At 37.7% G+C, this 24,636-nt stretch overlaps 1 protein-coding gene across 1 annotated transcript; it reads left to right on the top strand.

The window, feature by feature from the left end:
• Positions 1–5,616: 5,616 nt before the first annotated feature.
• On the top strand, positions 5,617–23,211 carry LOC107696552 (upstream-binding protein 1-like). Its single transcript, XM_016496951.1, has 16 exons — positions 5,617–6,291; positions 10,798–10,949; positions 11,051–11,127; positions 12,529–12,634; positions 12,772–12,878; positions 14,020–14,172; positions 14,382–14,492; positions 17,806–17,919; positions 18,108–18,214; positions 18,305–18,359; positions 18,461–18,554; positions 19,046–19,136; positions 19,256–19,377; positions 21,600–21,742; positions 22,358–22,409; positions 22,529–23,211. The coding sequence occupies exons 1-16, from the start codon at positions 6,176–6,178 to the stop codon at positions 22,564–22,566; spliced, it is 1,638 nt and encodes a 545-aa protein (XP_016352437.1). The 5' UTR covers positions 5,617–6,175; the 3' UTR covers positions 22,567–23,211.
• The last annotated feature ends 1,425 nt before the right edge of the window (positions 23,212–24,636 follow it).

The following is a 24,636-nucleotide window of genomic DNA, read 5'->3' as shown; positions in this document are numbered from 1 at the left end:
ATTTACTCACCTCCATGTTGTTACAAACCTTTGACTATTTCCTCTGTGGAATGTAAAAGAAGATATTTTGAATAATATTTCAACCATTTTTGTCCATAATAAAACTTAATGAGATCCAAACAACATTTGACACCTTTGACTTTCATTTTATAGAAAAACCCCCCCACATTATTAAAAAATATGTCCTTTTGTACTACTTGGACATATGGGCTGCTTAAATGTAAAAAAAAAAAAAAAGAGTACACTACTGTTCAAAGGTTTGGGGTCTGCAAGATTTTTTTCATGTCTTTGAAAGAAGTCTCTTATGCTCACCAAGGCTGCATTTATTTGACCAAAAATACAGTAATAGCAATAATATTAGGAAATATAATTACTATATATACTGTATATATATATATATATATATAATTGAATATATGTTAAAATAGAATATGATTTGGTGCTTAAGGGGAGACACTCTTTTTCATGCACCTGTCAAATTTGAGATTTTGGGCTTTTTGGTTTTTCATAAAGGGTTTTTTCAGACTAGTGGAAAGAAAACATCCAAAAGACACTGTTAAGTGTTTCTTTTATAGCACTTTATCTATCTGTGTCGATAGATTTCAATTACAATGCATATTTTTAAAGGCCGTTTTCTCAAAATGAGTTTTTTCTACACTGAGCCATAAATCTCCACTTCAGTAGCACTTACACACACCAAACTTTACATTTTTATTCCTGTCTATATCCTGAAGGTTTTTACAGAGGGATTTGTTCATATATAATTTGCTTGATTATATACAACATTTTATTTCCCCAAAACTTGTGAAAATATAGTGTTTTCTGTCCGTTCTAAGCATTTTCTGAATTATGGAGTGACAAAAATTAGATACCCAAAATTCCCTCTGTAAAAACTGATACATTATCTTTTTTTGGGATTCTTTGATGAATAGAATGTTGAAAAGAACAGCGTTTATTTGAAATATAAATCTTTTGTAACATTAGAAATTCCTTTACTGCCAATTTTTTATCAGTGTAATGCACGTTTGCTGAATAAAATAAAGAATTTCGTTCCAAAAAAAAAAAGAACGACACTAAAGTTTTAAAAGGTCGTTTATGTTTCTGTCTCTGTGTTCAGCATCATAATGCAGTCTCGGTGGATGAAGTTCACTGCTAATAAACAAGAAAGCAACGGCGTGACTCGATGTGAGACTGCCTTGGTCGCTTTTACTAGTTTTTCAGCATTGATCGCGGGATTCGTAGATAGTAATGCAATGCTTTTCTGGCAGCTGCACACTGGGAGCTTTGAGAGTCGACAGCCCTACAACTGCAGGAACACACGGTAAAATTGAGCGCTACTGAATAACTCTTGTGTTTAATGGAAATTAAAGGCATAACTTTTATTGGTATTTCCGTCTGAATTCATGTTGAATTTGTTTTCTTAAGTTACATAAGTGTCACTGTGTATCTGTGTGTTTATATACACAATCGCACACATATATACTACGAACATTTCTTTACTGTTTATTCAGTTACATATAAGCTATATTATTACATTTATTTCTCTCGTGGCCACTCGTGATGCGAAGGGTTTCTCATATCTGTCAGTCGAATCTGTCTCAAGTTTGTTTACTCGTAGTTAAATTACAGATTATATTCATTTATTATACACAATTTCAGATATTGCATAACAATTATTTAAATTATTATGCTGTATTGCTGTAATATGAAAACAATTTAGGAGTAGACAAAATGCAAACAGTAACAGTTAAGTTCAGCAAAATGTAAACAATTATGACGCAAAATTCATGATAATCAATCTATATATATATATATATATAAAACGTAATGTACAAAATATCAAAACATTATTTTGGCCAAAAAATAGACTAATAAATTATGCCTGGTTGGACATTTATGAAAAACCTTATCATGAGAACACAGTTCAACATTTCTGTTAAAGTGTACTTCATTATATTTGACCCTTATCTGAATGTACACCAGTGTGCTTTTATTGTGTTCACTTATTACCCATCATCAACCATCATAGCAAAAGTATGATGATGAACTAGGTGTTTAAAACCAACACACAAAACCAACTGCTAGAAAAGCATTAATGTATTTGAAATTTTGACTCAAACTTGCAGTGTAAAAGTGCTTTTATCACATGCTTAAAATGACTTAAAATCACTTGTCTGTAATGAGCCATTAAAGTGCAGTAAAGTCAGAACCATGAGAAATGTTATTATAATCATCCTCTTTGTTGGCCTCTTTTGGCCATTGTAAACCTTACAAATAGGTCTGGGTGACAGACTATTCTGCTATTTCCCTGTTTCTCCCGCTTACTGCATAACTGCCATCTGAAAAGTATTTATTTATACGTTTGCAAATATTGTTTCTCAAGGACACCAGTGCCCTCGGTTAAAAAAATAATCAAGTATTTCCCAGCTGTCTCACAGAGCTGTGACTACATTCCCAGCTGTAAACACCAGAGTCTGTTTTGTTTATAGGTTGGTGGTCTGTTTAAGAGAACCTAATCATGTTCAAAGGCCCATCTGCCTTCCTGTCCAGACCACCACAACAACAACAGGTTAAAAACACCCAAAACGTGTCCTTGAGTGGCCATCCCTGTTTTTCAGAATGGAATTTCAGAGCAAAAACAGCCCCAGTGGGATCTGAATATCTCACGCCGCTGGGCCTCGTTTATCACTAGACACCAAAAGCAGCTATCTGTCTGTATCTATATTTTCTTGTCATTTTACAGCAATGTTGATATGGACTTTGGCTATCAGCTGTAGATCTAAGGTTTTGAACATAAACGTGTTGATTGTGATCTATAAACATAATCTTATATATTTAACAAGTTTGCATTTCTTCCACCAGGTGACTTTACGTTTAATATATGCGCTGTAAGTTAAAGGTAATATTGTGTTTGGAAGTCGAGAGTGACTACGGTGCGTCGGAGCGCTAGTTTAGGAAGAAGATGACGACAGATACCCGGGAGCCGATTGGCTGAGCGCAGCTCGCAGAGCAACGTGATTGGCTGTCAGATTCCCGACCCGGATCTCTGCTGCGGCTGCAGCCAGTGTTGCCAGTGTTGCCTGATTGGGCGGGTTCCGGCGGACGAGCGCAGACAAGCAAAATTAAGTTTAACTAAAAATAACAAAATTTGTTTTTATTAAATCATAGTATTATAATGAATATGCGAAATATTTGACTTAAACAGCCTAACAGATTAACAAAACGAAAGGAAAAGACTGAGAGATATGATGCTGAGTTTGGTTCATAGGCTATGTTTTTACATCATAAATAATAGTTTAGCATTCAAATACATCGCAAATATGGACAAATTTAATTGGATTAATGCCGAATGAGCGAGGCGGGCTGCGCGAGAACGCCGTTTGCTTTCAGTTTCGCATTGAATTAGTCCTAATTCGTTTTGGCCTGTTTAGCAATTTATACATTTTCATTCTTGTTTTCTTCTGAAACCGTTCAAAATAGCTATGCTGAGTTTGGTTCATAGGCTATTTTTGTGGCGCGGCGCTCTACGAAAGTCCACGGAAAGGAAACCGAGATGACAGAAATAAAAGTAAACACACTGCAGTTTCGAATGATCTGTATGACCAAAAATTACTTTTTTTGTTGTTTGTTTCCGCTGTTCCATCGCGCCGGCGCCTCACGCACACACATCTACAGCATTGCAAACGTTGCAGCCTGGTAATTTTCAGAATAAAATACAGTCAACCAAACATATAGATACACTGGTTAATAGTGCGTAGCCTACTGCGTAGTAGCCTGCAATCCGTGCCTTTCGGCCTGAGCTCGGGCCAAACACACATTTGCTCATGTGACGAGGATGTTTTTTAAGCGCGTTAAGTAAGCCTGGTTTACATCATAAATAATAGTTTAGCATTCAAATACATCGCAAATATGGACAAATTTAATTGGATTAATGCCGAATGAGCGAGGCGGGCTGCGCGAGAACGCCGTTTGCTTTCAGTTTCGCATTGAATTAGCCCTAATTCGTTTTGGCCTGTTTAGCAACTTATACATTTTCATTCTTGTTTTCTTCTGAAACCATTCAAAATAGCCTATAGGCTAGGTAATGTGTTTATTGTTTGTACATTATAACATTTCGCTTTATTTACCGGTGTTATTATGTATGTAATAATACAGTTTGTGCTTATCTGTGTTTAATCTAAACTACAACGTAACATTAATGTACCTACATACCAGTATCTAAATATGATTTTATAATTTTATGCTTTATAGACCTACCACATTACCCTCCACTGGATGTAGAATGAGCAGCAATAAACAACATTTTGGCATTTTATAATACTTCTGTGGATATTTTGGTGAAAGTAACTCAAAAGTAGTGTAACGCATTAGTACAATTCAGAGACAGTAATATTGTAATGCAACTAATTACTTTCAAAAGACAGTAACTAGTAATATTTAATGTATTACATAGCCTATTGGAAGTAACTTGCCCAACACTGTTCATGAGTGACAAGTTTTTAGCGTGATAAGTTATAACGTATCTGATTTTGAATGTGACTGTATATTCAAGTAATCACAATGCCTAAATATAAGTTAAAGAGTGGGAGAGTGACAAATTGTGGACAAATTGTGGAGTGAGATGACACGAAGGCTCTATCACTGCAACTCCGAAATCAGAGCACATTTGAATTAATTAATCAAACCCGAAACTACATATGTCGGTTATTCTGTCCTGTTTTTTTTTTTTATCTTTTAAACGGGTCCAGAATCAGATTGATAAATTCTTGAAAACTGCTAGACTTGATTAGTTTTGACTGTGCAAAGTGCTGTATTATGTTCTACAATATGAACTTAAGAGCTTCCAGTTCGGTGTAAAATTATAGAGCGACACGAAGGTAAGAGCATTATTGTTTTTTTGGTTTTTTTTAATTGTCGGATTATAATTCAGTATGTAGCCTATCAATGAATGACACAGTTTTGACTGTCATGGTGTGCGCAAGAACGAGTGTGAAATACCTGCAACGTTGCTTTTTCCTATCACTTATATTGGACACTTTTTGCATTTAAATTGGATTATTCTGACTGCTGACATTGAAAATTATGCATTTCTTGATTGCCGTTTTGACAGTGTCTGCTTGCATATTTTATTCATGTTCTGTAGCCTAATTCTCTTTAATGTAGGCTATTTGCCCCTATTCGCTCCGTTTACCTGGGAAATTTATCTAACGTTATATGGCCTAAATTATTTTGTTTTAAGGAGTTAAAAATGGCCCTTATCAACCTTGATTTACATATTCCATCACATTATTTTGACAGTTAAAGTTTTGGGCGGGTTTTTGTGAGCTTTTGGGCTGGAAATCCTCCATCCAATCTGGCAACACTGGCTGTAGCTATCTCGCGTTTGGGGTTTGAATAGTGGAAGACAGAGGGCCGTGTCGATGTGTTGTGATCTTTGTATGAAGGTAGAATGACGTCAAAAAGATTTGCATACGCAGGGTAATATTTGTGGAAGTGTACATAAGACTGTAAGCGTAAATTAAATTTGCATGCACAACAGAGTCTTATGTACACTTCCACAACTCTTACCCTGCGTATGCAAATCTTTTTGACGTCATTCTACCTTCATAGTTTGGCCTTTTTCCGAAAGACCAAACGGGCGGGTCAGCACGATGGAATTAGGCGAACGCTTTCGGAGAGTAGAGAGCGTAAAGACACCGTACCGCGTTTAGGTGAAAGCGAGCGAGCTCTGCCAACCCAATTCCTCGAGCAGACATTGCGTGTGAATGTGGTGACAGTCAACAGCGTCCTCCCACCCTGATTTTATATAATGGGAGATCGCATACAGATATGATGTGCTGATGTATACGGGATAACATACGGGAGCTGGAAACGGATAATACGGAGTTGCGTGGAGGGTTGAGTTGACTTTGCGACGCCTCGGTTCATCTCGAGACTCTTATTTGTCGCCTGTGTTATTGTGAAACTGAAGCAATGGCGAGGCACACGGTAGTCGGGGCTAGAGACGTTTGCCCTGCTTTCAACAGCTAGCCTTCCGCGGGTGGCCACCTAACTTAACCAACTCTAGTAGGACTAGCTGACTCCTGCGGCAACGCGAGCTCCGCGCAGGGGCTGTCTGTACGAGGTGAAGCTGGCGGCGCTCCGGTTAGAGTCGGAGGAGAAGGATCTGGGCGCCATGGCGTGGGTGCTGAAGATGGACGATGCTACCATCGAGTCTGGGCTAGTGCACGACTTCGATGCCAGTTTGTCTGGCATTGGCCAGGAGCTCGGGGCTGGCGCGTACAGCATGAGGTTAGAGCAGCATGCAAACCGATCAGCAGCTTTCCAAGAGTCCCTAAGCCGGGGGCGATGCATCTGTGACGGCGAGCTAGTTGGCTAGCTGTCTTGATCGCAGACGCAGTGTTTACATTGCGAACCTCGGGATTCCAGGCGGGTTGTGCTCATTGGTTTAAAAAAAAAAATCATAATTTGATATCCTTATTTATCATTTGGCAACTTCGCGAGATTGTTTTGTCGTCTGCTGGATGCAGTGTGGCTATGTGAGAGTTGCTATAGCTAGCTCAAAACAATTAGACAACGAGTTGCATCCTTATGTTGTCTGACCATCTTGAGAACTAACGAGACCTGTGGCCGGTTGCATAAACTGCTTAGACTAGTCTTAAAAGTTAGACACTTAATTATTTTCTGCAAGACTGGTCATACTTTTTTAAAAGTCATTTACATAAAAACGTAGATTGATCTCATTTGAATCTGAAAAGTAAGACCGATAACCACTTGGTTAACTGCTAGTTAGTCAAACTAGTTCTTAACGTGGTGACTATGTTAATTTAACTGGCCCCTGGTTGTAGAGCGTTCATCAGTATTCTCACGCTCCTTTCGAGAAGCCATAACGTGGCCGCACTGAAACGATAACAAGCGCGCTTGAAGTAATGTTACTTCCTGGAACAGGGTGTTCTCTGAGATGCGAAATTAACAGTTGTAAAGAATTAGTTTAAATTTTATTTAAACGAATTAGTTTAAATATAGTAATTATATTTAAATCTTATCTCTTCGCACATATTGTTTTAAGGGCATTAAAATGTTTCGTGAATAACGTTTTACTGATTGAAGAAATTGAGGCGGCCGTCGAGCTCCATTACGTCATACGATACTGCGCATAGAGGCTGTGATTACGTCATTGAACTGTTAGGGTGACTCGGGAAGAGTTGATGCAATATTTAGGATGAGGGCCATATCCTCGGGATAGTCTGTCTGCATTTTCTGTGTACCTTTAAAATAAAGAAATTAAAGGTGAATTGTATATTATATTTCCTTTGATAAAATATGTATATCCCTGTTTAATATGCAGACAACCCAGTAAGTCATTAGACAGTTGATTCCTCGAAAAATGTAATTTTGTAGTCATAAAAGTGTTGTTCTAAATAACCCAAATAAATTCCTGAGGGAACCCCCTAGAGTGTGACAATTGGGTTCTGGAAGTAAAAATCCCATAAATTTTCTTATTTGGGGAATTGATTTTGAAAGATAACCTACTGTTATGAACTGGCCTACAGCGAGCTATTAGGTTGTTAATCCTTAATAATTTGCTTTGGTTTCACTTTTAAGAATAATAATTTTTACCAGTGAAGTTCTGTGAAAAAAAAAAAAAAACTACATATGATTTTGCAGAGAAATGTCCATCAGTCAAAGAATCGAAAGAAGCAAATCACACCAAAAGAGCTTGCGCCCATCCAGTCCCATGCAGCACTGCGAATGACATAACCGTGTCAGTCTCCCTACTCTTTCATAATGTATATATAAAAAAAAACCATACAAGATATTACACACACACACACATACTTGGTTCTTGGCTTAAAACTCTTAAACAAAGACTTAAAAAAAAAAATCTCATGTCTACCAAAAAAGTGCATGGTTATGAATGCATTCTGCTGTCAATCAGCTTTCAGGTTGGACTACTAATTGACATCAGAACTAAACAGCTCTATTTTGCTTAGAAATCACATGGTTCACCTTTACTGTTGGGTGCCTTTTTTCTTTCTTTTTCTTTTTTTAGAAATACAGGTTGGAAAATATCACATTATTAAAATTCTTTTAATCTTACTTTCACGTGCTACTAACATTGCAGCCATTTGTTTTTGTTTGTTATTTAGTTGAATTTGACCAGTATCAAGCTGTCCAAAACATCATGCTCATCCATTTTATTCATAGATATGTATTGGGTTTTTCCATGCATTCCAACTGCATGCCAGGTGCTTCAGCATCCACACCATTGGAAGAGGCAAACCACAATCCCCCTGCATACGTCACAGTTTCATTGGGGTATTAATGATGGAGCATATTTAAACTGTGTATGTCGCTTTTCCAAATCGCCAGCAGTCTTCGCTGTTCCCATTTGGCCACAAGGAGTTTGAAATACGGTCACTGCGTGATAGGAATACACATTATGCACCTGAGGTCAGGTTCCATGGAATGGTAACTCTGAGATGTGGCGGGCTTCTGGAGGTTGTGGTGGAAAGAGCAACATCAGTATTTTCCCTGGAGCGCTCTGTTATTCTGCAAGTGTGCATATGCAAGTGTCTGAAATACTTTATGTGAGAGAGTATAGTCAGTGGTTGAGTTTACATTCTGTGGCGGTTTTGTTAGTGGTGGGAGCGCTGTAGTGTGATACAGCGGGAAGAAGGCTGTTCACATGCTCTCCCCCTGTGATATCAAGTTTCTTGCTATTCTTCCAGCGTCCTGCAGATCTGCAGTTGACACAGTCCTCTATTGATGTTAGAGGACCAGACAGTGTTTTTGGGTAGTTGAGGCATAACCTGTTCACAGACTTTAGGTTAAAACATACATACATGTTAGAGAAAGTGTCCTGTGACTGCTATTTAATTATTTTTAAACATTTTTTATCAAATTTTTGAGATGCCATTGTTTGTTAAGCATATTTTATGGCACTGCCCTGCTTTTAATATCCTAGAAGTACTTAATGTATTTTTCAAAACGTTCTCACCAAGGAAGCTTCATATTATGAAGCTGAAATATCCCATATAGTTTTTATTGCGATGTAAGAGTTTTTTGTTTGTCATTGTGTTTATTTAGATTAACTAATTTTAGTTTCCAATGTATTGTTTTTCATTTATTTAGACAAAGTAGCATACAGTTTGAATATTGGCCATTAACTGTTATTGCCCAGATAATTAAATAATTACTGGCTTATTAGTATCAGGCAGAATTTAAATATGGCTCCATCCATAAAGAAAATAGTTAGTGTTGGTGTTAACATTGCATAAAAGTAATATTAAAAATTTCATATTTTTTTTATAAAAGACCACCTTTTTGCATTGACTAGTTTATTTAAAATGGTTCCATGACATACATTTTTAAAACAAATACAAATATTCTATGTAGTTTCTGATTTAATGAGGTGCATGCAAACCTGCATGCACAATTATAAAAGAATGATCAAAATGCTGTTTAAATTAATTTAAAATTAAACTATAGCATGTCACACTGCAGGATATGGCAATTTTCATGTCAGATGCCCTTATATTTCTTTTGGTAGCATTAGCTATTGAACTTTTATGAAATATGGACCGGAAATAATAAATTTTCTGCATTTTGAAATTTGCAGGTGTTTTCAGTCAACAGGGTCAGATAAGTTCAAGATCCAGATATCATGGAGATATGCTTATTATTTTCCTACTGTGTCTGTAAGTCATTGCTATGACGGGGTGCTAATGTGATGTTTTGGTGTTGCGTTTGAGGTAAATGAGGGTGTGAGATGCTGATTATCTAATTTGCGATCATGTGGAATGAGCAGCTGTGGAACGGAATGTTACAGTGGAGCTGCTCATATTTCAGAAAACACTTGCAGATTGGTGGGCAGGAAGGATCCTGCAGGCCGCACTGTTACAAACGTCGCGTCATGTCAAGCAGACTGCCAGCTAACTGACTCAGCGTCTATAGCTGTCACTGCACCGGCCTGATACCGCCTGTACATGTGTGAGTGTGGCAAAGAAGTGTCAAGCCCAGAGCCATGGCAGCATTTATTAACTCCATAATCTATGAATACTAATAATATTTTGGGCTAAATATTGTGTAAATTAATTGTTCATTGTTAATTGTTTGATATTGTGACACATACTACCATCACAATTTTGGGGTCAGTAAGATTTTTTTTTTTTTACCGCTTTTGAAATAAGTCTGTTATGCTTACCAAGGCTGCATTTGTTTGATCAAAAACACACTAAAAACAGTTAAACTGCAAAATATTTTTTCAATTTAAAATAACTGTTTTCTGTTTGAATATAAATATATATTAATATAAATAATTCCTGTGATGGCAAAGCTGCATTTTCAGTCTTCAGTGTCACATGATCCTTCAGAAATCATTCTAATATGCTTATATGCTAATATGATTTTTTACTATTATTTAACACATTAATGCATCCTTGCTGAATAAAAGTATTAATTTGTTTAAAAAATCACACTGACCCCAAACCTTTGAACAGTAGTCTATTAATATATGATTGTAAATACACGCCTCCCTTTTGTTTTATTTATATTTCCTAGCAGTCTGATGAGAATATGTCCTTTATCTGTTTGTGGTTCAGAAGTACGAAAGAGCGGTCATGTGTCGTGTGGTTTTTAAAGTGTCTATAGGTGTAAGCAGGCAGGAGGCTCCCTATATACCTGTTTCCGTGACAACCATTTTCATACTGATGGTAGAGGTTCTGTGGTTCTAACTGACATAATTCACCATTTCATAACTTCCATTTCTTTGTGTCTGTGTTTGTTTTCCCTCAGTGATGTGTTGGCTCTGCCCATCTTTAAGCAGGAAGATGTTAGCGTTCCTGTGGAGTCGGACACCAAGAATCCTCCGTTTCAGTACGTGCTGTGTGCCGCCACCTCCCCTGCTGTTAAACTACATGAGGAGACGCTCACCTACCTAAACCAAGGTACAGTTTCCATTACCCATATTTCTTTCTCTATTCCTTAAAGAATACCAAGACCCTGGTTGAGAGATATTCAGTAACACACTTCCCATCTCCCTCTGAAGGCCAGTCGTATGAGATCCGATTGCTTGATAACAGGAAAATAGGGGAGATGCCTGAACTCAACAACAAGACTGTTAAGGTGAGAGATTGTGTGTGTTTTATCAGTGCAGTGCACTTGTGGTTTTGTGTGGTGTGGCATCTCCTGCACTGGTATTCAGTGAATCTACAGCGTCATGGCAAAATGAATTATATTTTACTCAAGTTGATAGTTTGCAGTCTGAATTGAATTTGGAGAGGAAAAAAAATTGAGAGGAAGTTCGTTCTGCAGAATAATACAAATCAACCAGTATATTTTTTATGACCAATATGATACTGATTATTTTTTGATTTAGTTATTTTTGTTATTCATACCTTTTTAAAGATAATTTTTTTATTTTATTTTATAACAGCTAAATGGTTGATACCTTTGAAGGCAAATGCTTGCTTTATAAAGCTAATATTGTATGAAAAAAAAGAAAAAAAAAAAAAATATTTATTATTAAATAATAAATTATAATAATTATAAAAATAATTTATTATTAAATAATTAATAATCAAAATTATTCACTTAAACATTAAGTTATTTGTGAACAGTGTTGTTTACTGGCACAGTTGTGTGATGGCATTGTTACGCACTAAGACTAACCAGGTGGTCCATTTATCTGTAAACATTATTATATATATTTAAGAATTGCTAATTACTTAGCAAATAAATGAATACATACGTACATAAATACAAATATACTATTGCTCAGAAGTCTCTTATGCTCACCAAGAATGCATTTATTGAATCAAACAAAACAAGTAATATTATTATATTTTTAGCATAACTGTTTTCTATTTTTTGTCATTTATTACTGTGATGCCAAAGCTGAATTTTCAGCATCATTATGCAAGCCTTTAGTGCTACATGAGTCTCCAGAAATCATTCTAATAAGCTGATTTGCTGCTATCAGTGTGGCAAGTTCAAAAGAACTACATTAGTTGAAGCATTATTTGAAACTTTTTTAACATTAGTTTTTACTATCACTTTTGATCAATTTAATGCTGGAATGATAAATAAAAGTATTAATTTTTTAAAACAAAAATCGTACTGATCCCAAACTTTTGATCAGTAAATAGACAACATTTTTCTTCCGTTGTCTTTGCTGGTCGCATACATAAAAAAAATAATACAGCGTGATCAATGTAGACTTTTAGGAGTCATTTCTTTAAATGTTTTGCGTCACAAATTGCTGTTTTGAATCAGTCTGAGGAATCCTTCACTGAGTGAATGCGCTGATTTAACCACAATGGATGTCTACACAGCCTTTTTACATAATCAAATTCAATTCAGGCAACAACATCACAGCTAGGATAAAATCAAATTAGTTTTGCCATGGTGCTGTAGATTCAGCGGTGCAGGAAGTACTGGTATGGTGTATGGCTCTTTAAGAGTGCTGCTTGTTCTGATGGTTTTGTGTTTGTGTATGTTTGGTTTGGGGTGAATATATGGTTATAGAGTATAGTTAGGGTGGTTTTCCATGACCGAAGGCTTCAGTACATGGAGCACCAGCAGCTGGAGGGCTGGAAATGGAATCGGCCTGGCGACCGCCTCCTCGACATCGGTGAGAGCTTATGTGTTTACTTTAGGTTGCTGCAATCAATTTGTTCAGTCTTTTTTGATTCATCAAGTGAATAGTATCAAAGCAGCATAAAGCCTCAGGAGAGGGAGTTTTTACAGTGCGTCATGTGTTTGTTACAGATATCCCCATGTCAGTTGGCATCACTGAGCCCTGCACACACCCATCACAGCTAAACGCTGCGGATTTCCTGTGGGATCTCTCCAAGCGAGCGTCTGTGTTTGTGCAGGTAAACCCCAATTCAAGATCAAACCACAAACATGCAGCCATGTTATCATAGTTCAAAGGTTTCAGAAGCACACTAGAGTTTCAGTTTGAAGTGTCATTTGCAAATAGTTCTTGGGGCAGTGGACATAATGTTTTATATATCTCGCTGTGTTAGATTACACTTGTTGCAACATTGTACATAATATTTTTCTGCGTATGCCTGTTGATAATCAACAAGGAAATCAACAGTTGGGAACGATACTGTTTTGCAACCAATTTTACACATTTTAGGATTTATTTCATGTAAACACACTTGATTTGTAAATGTAAATGGGTTGGACAAAAAAAAAAAGTTTTATTCAGTGCGAGTTGCATTAGACTTTGCATTGTAATTGCAATAGACCTGTTGCTGTTTTATTATGTCATTAATATTAAGTTGTTTAAGAAAAACAGAAAACTTAATTTATTTCATGATTTCTGGCGGTTTACTTAAATATTTACATGAATTTTGTATAAATGTTTACTTCAATGAGAAATACATGAAGACATTGTTTTAATTTTAATGTAATTTAATATTTAACATTTTAAATTAAGGTGTGTGCTCAGTGTTGTTATTTATATTGTTAAATTACATTAAATTATTAAAATAATAAAATTATAATTTTTTTGCTGTGGTATTGAAATTAGTATTAATAATATAATATATTGTATAATATTACTAATGATGTTTCTGCAAAAATCGAGCACATATAAATATGCAGTTGAGCATTCACTGGTGTATATTTCTTCAGGTCATTATTTAGTTCTTGCTGTCAAGATCCTCACAGCTGTTTTGTGTAGTTAATGAATAGAACATCCCTGAAGAACAACCTCATTGGCCAGAAATTCTCTCTCTGCTATGCAGATGTTGTGCCAGTAGTGTCAGACATGTTGGAGAGAGTCTGACTAGGGCTACTGGCTCTTTGAAATTGTCTCTTGACTTTGAAAGCGTCCGATCAAGTTTCAAACATATCAATATCATTCCAGTTGATTAAAAATGTATCTGGCACATCCTAATCTGTGCAGAAATAGTGCAATACATGTCAAGGATAATCTCAAAAGTGCTCTAGGAACCGGTCATGTATTCCACATTAATTATCTATTTCTTCCTTACCTTGTTAAAGGTTCATTGCATCAGTACAGAGTTCACCCCACGGAAACACGGCGGAGAGAAGGGAGTCCCGTTCCGGATCCAGATTGACACTTTTAAACAAAATGAAAGCGGAGAGTACACCGAGCACCTGCACTCCGCCAGCTGCCAGATCAAAGTCTTTAAGGTGATGCCACATGCATGCAAACATGCATTAAATGCAAGGAAATATCTGTGGTGTTGGGTTGAAGATTGCAGATCTGAATTATTTTCACCTTTGTGTTTCTTATACTGAATGCTTATGTTGTTGAAGGGTGTGTTTTGAAGCATTATGCATGCATGATATTGAAGTCTTCAGCATGTATTAAAGTGTATCTCATACTCTCCTAATAACAGCCAAAGGGAGCAGACAGAAAACAAAAAACAGACCGAGAGAAGATGGAGAAAAAGACTGTGCAGGAGAAAGAGAAATATCAGCCTTCTTATGACACCACTATTTTGTCAGAGGCAAGAATATTTAAGTATTTTTGTTTTGTTTTGACACCTATTACTACTGACACCTATTGACATGGATACAGAATCAGGTAGAAAAAACAACGTTTTTGGCTACTAATTGTAAAAATAGCCTATTCATAGATGTATTTCTCATCCATGATTAATTTAGACAAATAATAAAGGGTCGCTGAGATAAAGTGAATAGCATTTAGCTGGTCATGTTACAGCCACCATGGCGGGGACAACCTTATATCGAGTTTAATATCAGTGGCCTAAAATTAACTGTGACTGAAGTCTTCATCTTATTTCAATGTACACCATTTCACACGTATAGTAAAAGTACTATTCATGCCTGTAGGAAATTTTCCTTCTTCTCAGAAACAGTGTTATTTTAGAATTATTTATATGCTATTATAATATTTAATTATATTTTGATTTAGCTTTTATTTTTATGTTTATATTTCAGTTTTCATTTTAGTTTCATTTCATATTACTGACATAACCTCGGTTCCCTGAGAAGGGAACGAGACGTTGCGGACCGTATAAGCTGATGCTTTGGAGAAACACCTTTCTCCTCAAATACTGAAGCCTTATTTGCTTAATGCCATTGTATCACAATGACCAATGGCACTCGAGTGCGCGAAAAGGGGGCAGGAAATCGCCCTATATAAGCAGTGTTAAGCGCCATTTCATCAGAATCTTTTGACTGAATAAGAGAGCTTATGAAAGACCTGAGCGTAAGTAACATGGCATAAACACAACGTCTTGTCATTCCCTTCTCAGGGAACCAAGGTTACGTTAGTAACCAGAGACGTTCCCTTTCAAGATGGTCTCTCGACGTTGCTGACAGCGTAAGCTGATGTTTTGGGGACCATGTAACTTCACACCATGTTACTGCGAAGGCCGCTTGGCATAAGCGGAGAAGACATATAAGCGCAGCGACTCTCAACAGCAATCGCAATACATGGTACAGCCACTGTACACAAGTACGGATAAACAGCACATTCCAGACAACAGCTTCTCACCGGAGCTAGACATGCAGTTGTGGAGCTGACCAGGATTAGACAGCACACTGGCCTGGGGAACTGTGAAAGTTGAGTTGAATAGTTGAAGCGGTCACATGTGAAGCAGTCCCAACGTGCCACAAAACGTTACAGTGTGAACGATCTGAGGGAGTGTTCTGATAATGCACTCGTAACGCAAACGATAGTGCCCACAATAGGCAGGGAAACCGAGAGACGAGCAGGTAGACTTTATTGTAAATAAAAAAACAGCAGGTAGACTTTATTGTAGATCCAACTATAACGCTATGCGGCACGTTCCTTGTTCCGGGAACAGATGGCATTTTGGCCACATTCTCTGATTTTGCAGCTGAAACTGTGCTGCTCTATGCTAGAGTCTGAAGCTGGGATTTAAAAAAAAAAATTTAGACACTTTACATGCAGTCACACAGAGCTATGTTAGCTGTAACTTCGGCCGATATACTGGTCAGTGTAAGCAACATTACACATCTGTATAAAGAGAGTGGCACAGCCGGCCCTCATCACAGAAAGGCAACGAATGGCGGCAGCACAAGCATATATCTTAGTCAGTGTAAGCAACACACCTGTATGAAATGTAAACGGCACTACACGTTCTAATAAATATGGTGGCACAGCACCGGTGCATATCATAGGAAGTCAGTGAGAGACAAGCACTTGTATAGACAAGCACTACACTCTGCTATTGAAAACAACCGCTTAGCTGGTGTTTATACAGTGATACGTCATAACCTCCTGAAGACTGAAGCTATTGGAAGAGAGCTGAACTGGATGATGACATCACTGAATCATCAATGAACTTACTTTAGCTTTTTGTTATTGTCTTCTTGCATTATTGACAAACTATTTTCCTGTTTGACACAGTAAAGCTGCTTTGACACAACCAGTATTGTATAAAGCGCTATACAAATAAAGTTGACTTGACTTGACTTGACTTGTAGCTGCCTGCCAGGCTGCTTTGTACACGACAGCTCGCCACTGGGTCGGGGGAGCTGTTTATATTATTAAGTAAGCGGCTGGTGTAATTTGTGCTCCAGCAGGCGAAATATCGCGCTGTGGCGGGGCACTGGTATGTATTGTGTGAACAGCTGAAGCGCCTTTGTTGGGATATTTTGTGCTATGTACAATACAGAACACTGCTGAGGCGGGGGGCTGTGTATATTATAAGCACTTCCAGAGTGCAGGGGGTCAGCGGGGCCTGTGTCGGCATATGAGCCCTTTGCTGCAAACCTCACATTCGGGTTATAGTGCCACTAACATGAGGTGAGCATGAGAGCCAGGTTTGTTTCTTGAAGTTAGGTAAGCACCACCTATGACGAGCACTATCTGAAGGCAGGAAGTCCTCACACTCATGGATGGATCGGAAAAGCGTGAGGCATGTGGGCTCTGAGCCAGCGTGAACTCGCCACTTAACACTTCGTTTCTGCTCCAAATCAGGATGTCAGCGCTTCTTCCTCAGCTGCTTAAAGAGAGCAGCTGAGGGGGGCGGCTGCACAAGGGCTAACCAAGCGAGTTCTCACTTTTTTAGCATCGCAATGCGGGCAGTTAGGGCCCTCAGTAGTGGCTTCTGCGTGGGCAGGCAGAAGACGCAAAGTTCGAATCTGTCGGGGATCAGGAAACCTAAGTGATATCTCAATCCATTCTTCACTGGAACGCGTAAGGGGATCAGCGAAACGTATTCCATAATCCTCTTTGGCGATGAATCAACAGCGAAGACTTAAAGGGGTCATATGATGCTGCTAAAAAGAACATTATTTTGTGTATTTGGTGCAATGAAATATGTTTATGCGGTTTAAGGTTTTTAGGTAGGCGTGGCTGACTCTTAACTTTTATAAAGAATATCTCTTTGGATTTGAGACTTTAGTCTTTGCAACTTTACAGATCTTCTTTAGGCACCAAGAGCTTGTAACACTCCAAAGAGAAAGGAAAAATTGAAATCGCATCATATGACCCCTTTAAGCATTTATAATGAAGGAGAAAGATTCTGATTAAATGCCTCTCAGCGCTGCTTATATAGGGCTCTTTCTCGCCCCCTTTTCGCGTGCACGAGCAATATTGGCCATTGCGATGCAATGGCAATAAGTGAATAAGGCTTCAGTATTTGAGGAGAAAGGTGTTTCCCCAAAGCGTCAGCTTATGCTGTCTGCAATGTCAAGAGATCATCTCGAAAGGGAACTGTGCTTATAGGGTATTTAACTAAAAAAGACTTTCAATTGATTCAAATTTACATGCGTGTCTGTTTTTCTCTGTTTGTGTTTTCACTGTGGTTTGTCATTTTTGAGTAGACTCAATTGGAGCCTGTGATTGAGGAGGCTGTAGAATATGAGCTAAAGAAATCCAGCAAGCGGACACTTCCTGCAGACTGTGGCGATTCCATCGCCAAAAGCAAAAGAGGAAGTGTAAGCACCCACTCACCTCTGCTGTGTTAACAGTTCACTCATACTAAACTCCAAAACATTCTTCATATTTGTTTTTAGTAGTGTCCTTCATCGGTGTGTGACGGGTCATTCATTAGTCTGACATCAAAATTCTGTTTTGTTTAGATCACTTCGGACTTTCTCACATTTCTCTCTTTCTCTCATTGTAGTGCTCTCCATGGCCAGATAATGCATACGTCAACCCCAACACAGCAGCTACACCGACCTTCACCTCCAGCACACACACCTACAGCAGTAGCAGCACAGTACCAGACAGGTGACACACTCACGAAGCATCTGTGTTTCTTTTACATTGTGCCATGAACCAGAGTTATGCATTTTCTAATGCTTATACTTTTGTTTTTAGTGAGTCATCTTCACCTAACCATCAAGTGGATCTTGGTAGCCTCGTGTCTATGGAGGTTTGTACATGTTTGTATATAAAATTTTTACTAATTTGCCTTAAAGATGCACATTTATTTTTGTTGCATCTGAAAAAAATTAATCTGTGAACTTTCTGCAGTCTCTGAGTCCCACAGCGTCTATACAGGACACACAGAAGTGGCTGCTTAAGAACAGATTTAACTCATACAGTCGTATTTTCACCCATTTCTCAGGTATTAACACATGCAAGTTTTTGTTGCAAAGATTAAAATTCACCAGGGCTGGGTAAAAATATGTAGTTATGATAAATCACAATCGTTATTTGAATGATCCTGATAATCGATTCTTAGTTGTCCTCACAAGCTGTGTGTAAAACCAAACATACAGCGTATTCTGATTCACAAACAATTGACTCTTATGAACTGGTTCTTTTAATGAGTAGTTCAAAAGATGAGTTACCAGTTTGAATCAATCTGAAACAGTTGCCTGCATAATTAACATCATTAACAGAGAGAGAATCTCTTTCAAATGTAAGCAAATTGGGCATTAAAGCTGAAATATCCAAATAGACTGAATTGGAATTTAATAGAATCTACAGTTTCTGAATCAGAATCCAATGGAATACGGAAATCTGTGTCGTTATCCAGCCCTAACAGACACATAACATTAAACTATGAGTAGTAATTAATGAGACTGATTTGATATGATGGATTTTTCATCTCAGGTTCTGATCTACTGAAATTAACTCGTGAGGATTTAGTCCAAATTTGTGGTGCAGCTGATGGAATCAGACTCTACAATGCACTTAAGTCAAGGTATGATAAAAAAAAAATCACAAGTGATATTGATATATAATTGAGGAGATTTCTTAAAATTATGAATGTGTAAACTACAGAATTCTGTTCACATTGTGTGTGTTTGTGTCCCCGTACAGAGCAGTGCGTCCCAGACTCACGGTCTACGTGTCCCTGGAGGCATCTCAGAGTGAGAGCCCTCTACTGGAGAAACGTGGCCACAGCAAAAACGGCGAACACAGCAGTCCAACATCCATACCTGGTATATAAATGTCAATCGTGGAGACTTGCACACCCATTCCTAACATACCACAATCACAAGGAAATAAGTAACATCTATTGTGTTGCAACAACAAACATGCAGTGCAGCATTATTCAGCAGCACTGAATTGCTTGATCTGTTGTACAAACCTTCGTAACCTGTCCACCAAAGTACTACAACTGGTGAACTAAAATGTGTTCACTTCCTTTTTCTGATACTAAATACCACATGATGTAAAAAGTGAAAAAGTGTAAGTTGCATGACTAAATCAAAATGTAAGGTAGTGCTCAGTTTTTTTGTTGTTGGGTTTATTTTTAAAAAATTTTTTTTTGGCATTGGCAACATAAGGGGCCGTTCACATATTGAGCCTAAAAACGCGTGGAAAACGCTAGGCGCGCCAGTTTCTGCTTTTTTCCAAAGCGTTCAGGCACTTGCGCTCCGGAGGCGTCTGCCGTTGCTAAGCAACCATGACCTGCGCTCTCCATGAAGACGTGGAAGTTACAGCAAAGTATAAATGGATTTGCAGCACTAAAAATCGCTTGCAGTAGCTCTGCTACTAAATTTATTTAAAAATGTCTGTCCCTGTACAGCTATGATCAGCTGTTCCTTCATCCTGGCTGAGCTTTCAATGTTGTTACGGGAAAGGATGAAGCTGATTGGTTGGTTCTTGTCACATGACCAGTGGTGCGCTTGTGGTATTCTGAAAAGTTTAAAATGTTTTTATCTCGATGCGGCACGGATGCGCCTGGAAAAAATGAGCGCCATTTAGCTTTAGCTTCCATTATGAGCACGCCTACATTTGAAATAACGAACTTGAGCGCGCAAAAGACGCAATATGTGAACGGCCCCTAAAATGGCAACAGTTGAGAATGTTAAATTAATTCACATTAATGAAAATTTTTCAATCTAGTGAATACTGAAAAATTTCATAAGGAACCCACCATCAAACCCACAATCATAAGTGTTCCTCATTAGGCTGTTACATTACAATATTCAAACTGTTAGGCTGATGATACACGGGGCAGCTTTGGCTAATGTTGCCGTCAGCGGGCAACCAGGTGAGACACAAGGCCCACAACCGATCCAAAGTATCCAGATGTGTTACCCATTCTCAATGGGAAAGTGCCCAAGCAACATTGCTCAAAAAAAGTTGCCCGGCAAAATTGCTCAAAAAGTTGCCCCGTGTATCATCAGCCTTTCAAGTAAAACTGCGGGGCAGACATGAGAGACAACTTAGCACTACCATTCAAAAGTTTGGGGTACCTGAAACTGATCAAAAGTGACAGTAATGACTTCTACATTGTTACAAAAAAATTATATTAAAAAAAATGCTTTTGTTTTGTTTTTTACTTTCTATTTATCAAAACAATCCTGAAAAAATATCACACTTTACACAAAAATATTAAGCAGCACAACTGTTTTCAACATTGATAATAATAAGAAATGTTTCATAGAATGATTTCTGAAGGATCTTGTGACACTGAAGACTGGTGTAATTAATGCTGAAAATTCAGCTTTGCCATCACAGGAATAAATTACATGTTAAAATATATTAAAATAGAAAATGGTTATTTTAAATTGTAATAATATTTCACTATATTACTGTTTTTACTGTATAAATGCAAATAAATGCAGTCTTGATGAGCGTAAGAGACTTTTAAAAATGCTTGAAGATCTTACCAACCCCAAATTAACGGGTAGTTTATAATATAAAGATGCAGCAAAAGCCATAAGAAAAAATCTTGTTCCTCTTCCTGCTCTCAAAAGCACAACACCATAATAAGACATTTGACACGGCAACAAGACCACACCTCAAACCCGACATCATTCTCTCTGTAGCCACTTCTAATAACAGACTTATGTAGCAGTTTAACCGCTGTGCTCAGACCCCAAACTCATTTACCAAGAAACAATCAGGTTACCTAATTATTGTATAAAATGAATTCTACAGAAATGCACAGATGGTTATTTTTGTTAATTTGGTTAAGTGCAGTACTTGAAGTACTTAATAATGTTTTATCAAACACATTGCATCACAGCCAAATATAAAATTGTTGCAAATTTCATCATGTTTGTCTTTTATGAATTAGGTCAAGCCCTTTCTGTTTGTATTCTTTTGGTTCTGCAGATGTAATATGTTTTTATTTAGCTCAGTCTACTGTGATATGTACAGTCCTTTGTCATTGTTGGTATTGTTTTAAAGTGTCTGTGTTTGTGTTTAGTTTACCACGCTCTTTACCTTGAGGAGATGACCGCTTGTGAGCTAACTAGGAAAATCTCCAGTGTCTTGGCGCTGCCGCTGTCCCACATCAGCCAAGTCTACAAACAGGGGCCCACAGGGATACACATACTACTCAGTGACCAGGTAGACACAGAACTACTTCACAGATTCATACGACCACACTAAAAGCAGCCAGAAACAGTCTCTTATCTTTCCCTGTTATCAGGTGGCCAACTGTGGCTGCTCATATGAATAATGTTTTGCATCATGCCACAGATAAAACACACTTCATTGTAGACTTTTTTTTCGACTGTTATCAGTTGTCATGAATAAATGGATCATGTAGGGGAGGAACGTCAGATTGTGACAGATTTGACTAGAGAATGCTTTTGAAAGAAGTCTGCTACACTCATCAAGGCTGCATTTTTTTTGTCCAAAAACACAGTAAAAACAATAATATTGCAAAATAAAATTACAATGTAAAAGTTTTCTATTTTTAAATATTTTTAAATGTTTCATATTTACTTCTTATATATACTTATACTCTTATATTTTCTTATATAGTTACTGTAACAACCAATGTTGATACAAGTTACTACACTGAACAAACTGATATGATTTAATCACTTTGAAATTGACATTTAGTCCTAAAGATCATTTTTGGAACAAACCTGTGTAGTGTGAACAAGATTTTAGTAACTCAGATATGTCCTAATATATAAGAGAATACCTTACAGACAATCTTTTTTTTGCTTACAGATGGTTTATAACTTCCCAGATGAGAGCAGTTTCATTGCCAGCACAATACAAGGTAAAACATGTCCAAAAAACACAGACAATCTATGGTGGAAGTGTTTCATTAAAACCCCTCAATGTTTTTCTTGTTCTCCAATCCTTCTGACATCTTCTGTGGCTTTTGTTCTTCCTCAGATGACACCAGTGATGGATTTCACATTGTCCTGAAGTAGAGCTGCTGCAAGCAACGTGAACCAGAGTGTGATGACATCACAAGGCTCCGTACTGCCATTCTTGAGCATTGAACATGTTCCCTCCATCCTCCTCTCTCTTCCTTTCCTCATCTCTCTCTCATTCTTCACGTCTCACATGTCGGAGAGAGAGAGATAGCCGGGGTTGGGCACGGCCTCCTAACTGTTAGAATCTGACTTCAGTGTGTTATTTGTTTCATATTGAAAACACTTAAACTGATGCCAGTGTGTGCGAGCGGTGGGCTTTTAAGTATGCATGCGAGTGTGTTTTTAAAGGTTGAATCGGGAGGGATGGAGGTGGGCAGAAACTGCAAAGAAGTAGAGGAGAATTGTGACCACTTTTACTTCAGCATGGTGTTCGTGGACGAATCTGAGCATCCGGCGCCGTGATACGGCTGCGCTCAGACTCTGTCCTCACTTTGCTAGTTATGAACGTACAGTACTTACTTGAGTTTATCCGCCTTTTGTCTGTGAGTTGTCAAGTGTTTCACTACCTGCCCCTTCGAACTGGCCTGCAGATGCCATCACAAACCCCTCGGTAGATAGTAATGACCTCTTTTTCCAATGTGGGGAAACGCGTCCTGACTTAGGCATGCGCAGGACGTCTTTATGTCTGTCTGGATGAAATAATTCTTTGAGTTTGAGTACGGTGCCCTGCAGCTAACGTGAGGTTGTAAGACTCAAGTTTTGGCTGTATCCTACTCTCATAGACGACATTGTCACTGCTGATATTATTTTCAATTCCTCTGTCAAGACCAGGATCATTTCTGGTGCCATCATTTCTGTTGACTAGATTCTGTTTCTTAGCATTTACTTTGTGCTTAGTGGGATGCATTAAGCGTCTGCTGGTTCCACATGTTGGTGATGGTTTTTAGGTTGTGATTGTTGTGCTTCTTATTCTCTGATAACCCGCCCTTTATAGTAGCTCCTGGCACAGATAATATCATGATTATTGATAAATGTGCACAATCACAAGCAGCCATAAATTATATTTCCCATAATGCCTTTGCTTTCTATTATCTTAATTTTTTGACCTAGGACTTGATGTCGGCTGGTGCTTTTCTAAATGCACATGTGGTTTACCGTCAGCTGCTCCAGTTAAACCTAGCCATCATGGCTGCAGTCAGCCAGCCTTTTTTTCAATCTTTTTTTCCTTTTTAAATAGAGACTGACTCAATAGGTCTTCTATCTCAGTAGTCATGTATTGGGCAGCTGTGCGTTGGCATGTACTGTGCTTATTATTGCCACTTTATAGAGGAGCATGGTTGTAAGAATGTTGACTCCTTTTAATTCTCATAAAAAGAAAAAGAAAAAAAAACGAATGACCAAGTCTGCACTGAAACTGATACCACAATAAAATTGATACTTTGCTGTTGTTGGATGCTCACTTAAGACTTTTGGTGTACACAACATTTCCAGGTTGAACAAATAATCAAAGTTTAAATCCATGAAGAGGTGTGTTCCTCAGATCAAATGCTGTGGATCACCGGACTGTCCTCTGCGTTACCGTGATGATAATCATGGTGCCCTCATGTCACTGTCTGTCTAAAGAAGCCTCTCTTCCATAGGGGGTGCTGAGATGTACACAATTAATGCCTGTACCAGAAATAAAAATAATTTTCATATTGTCTCTGAAGTACTTTTTATATTGCAAAGTAAGAGGATAATTGTTTTGATAGTTGATTGTGTTTTTTACTTAAGCTGTTTTCTAGAAAAGAAGAAATGAAGAGCGTTAAAAATAATGTTCCTAATTTGAAGGATGTCTGCAATCAAATTAGAAGACATTTATAACATAGGGACATAGATTAATTATTAATGCACATCTAATTTTGTAATAGTACTCATTTAAAGGCAAGCTATGATGCTAAAACACTTATCCAAATAAATAAAATTATTTTATACATTGCCATTTCAACAACATATATGAGATTTATTTTTAGACCTGGACAAATTTGTTGGATAAATTCATTTTGTGTGCAATGTGGAAAATTAATTTTGTCATACAAAATATGTGGTAACACTTTACAATAAGGTTCAAGTTATTAACATTTG

Source organism: Sinocyclocheilus anshuiensis, unplaced genomic scaffold (genome assembly GCF_001515605.1).
Source record: "Sinocyclocheilus anshuiensis isolate Anshui unplaced genomic scaffold, SAMN03320099.WGS_v1.1 scaffold590, whole genome shotgun sequence".
In the NCBI taxonomy this organism is placed as follows: domain Eukaryota; kingdom Metazoa; phylum Chordata; class Actinopteri; order Cypriniformes; family Cyprinidae; genus Sinocyclocheilus; species Sinocyclocheilus anshuiensis.
The sequence above is the reverse complement of the archived record's forward strand: the minus strand, read 5'-3'. Positions and strand labels throughout refer to the sequence as shown.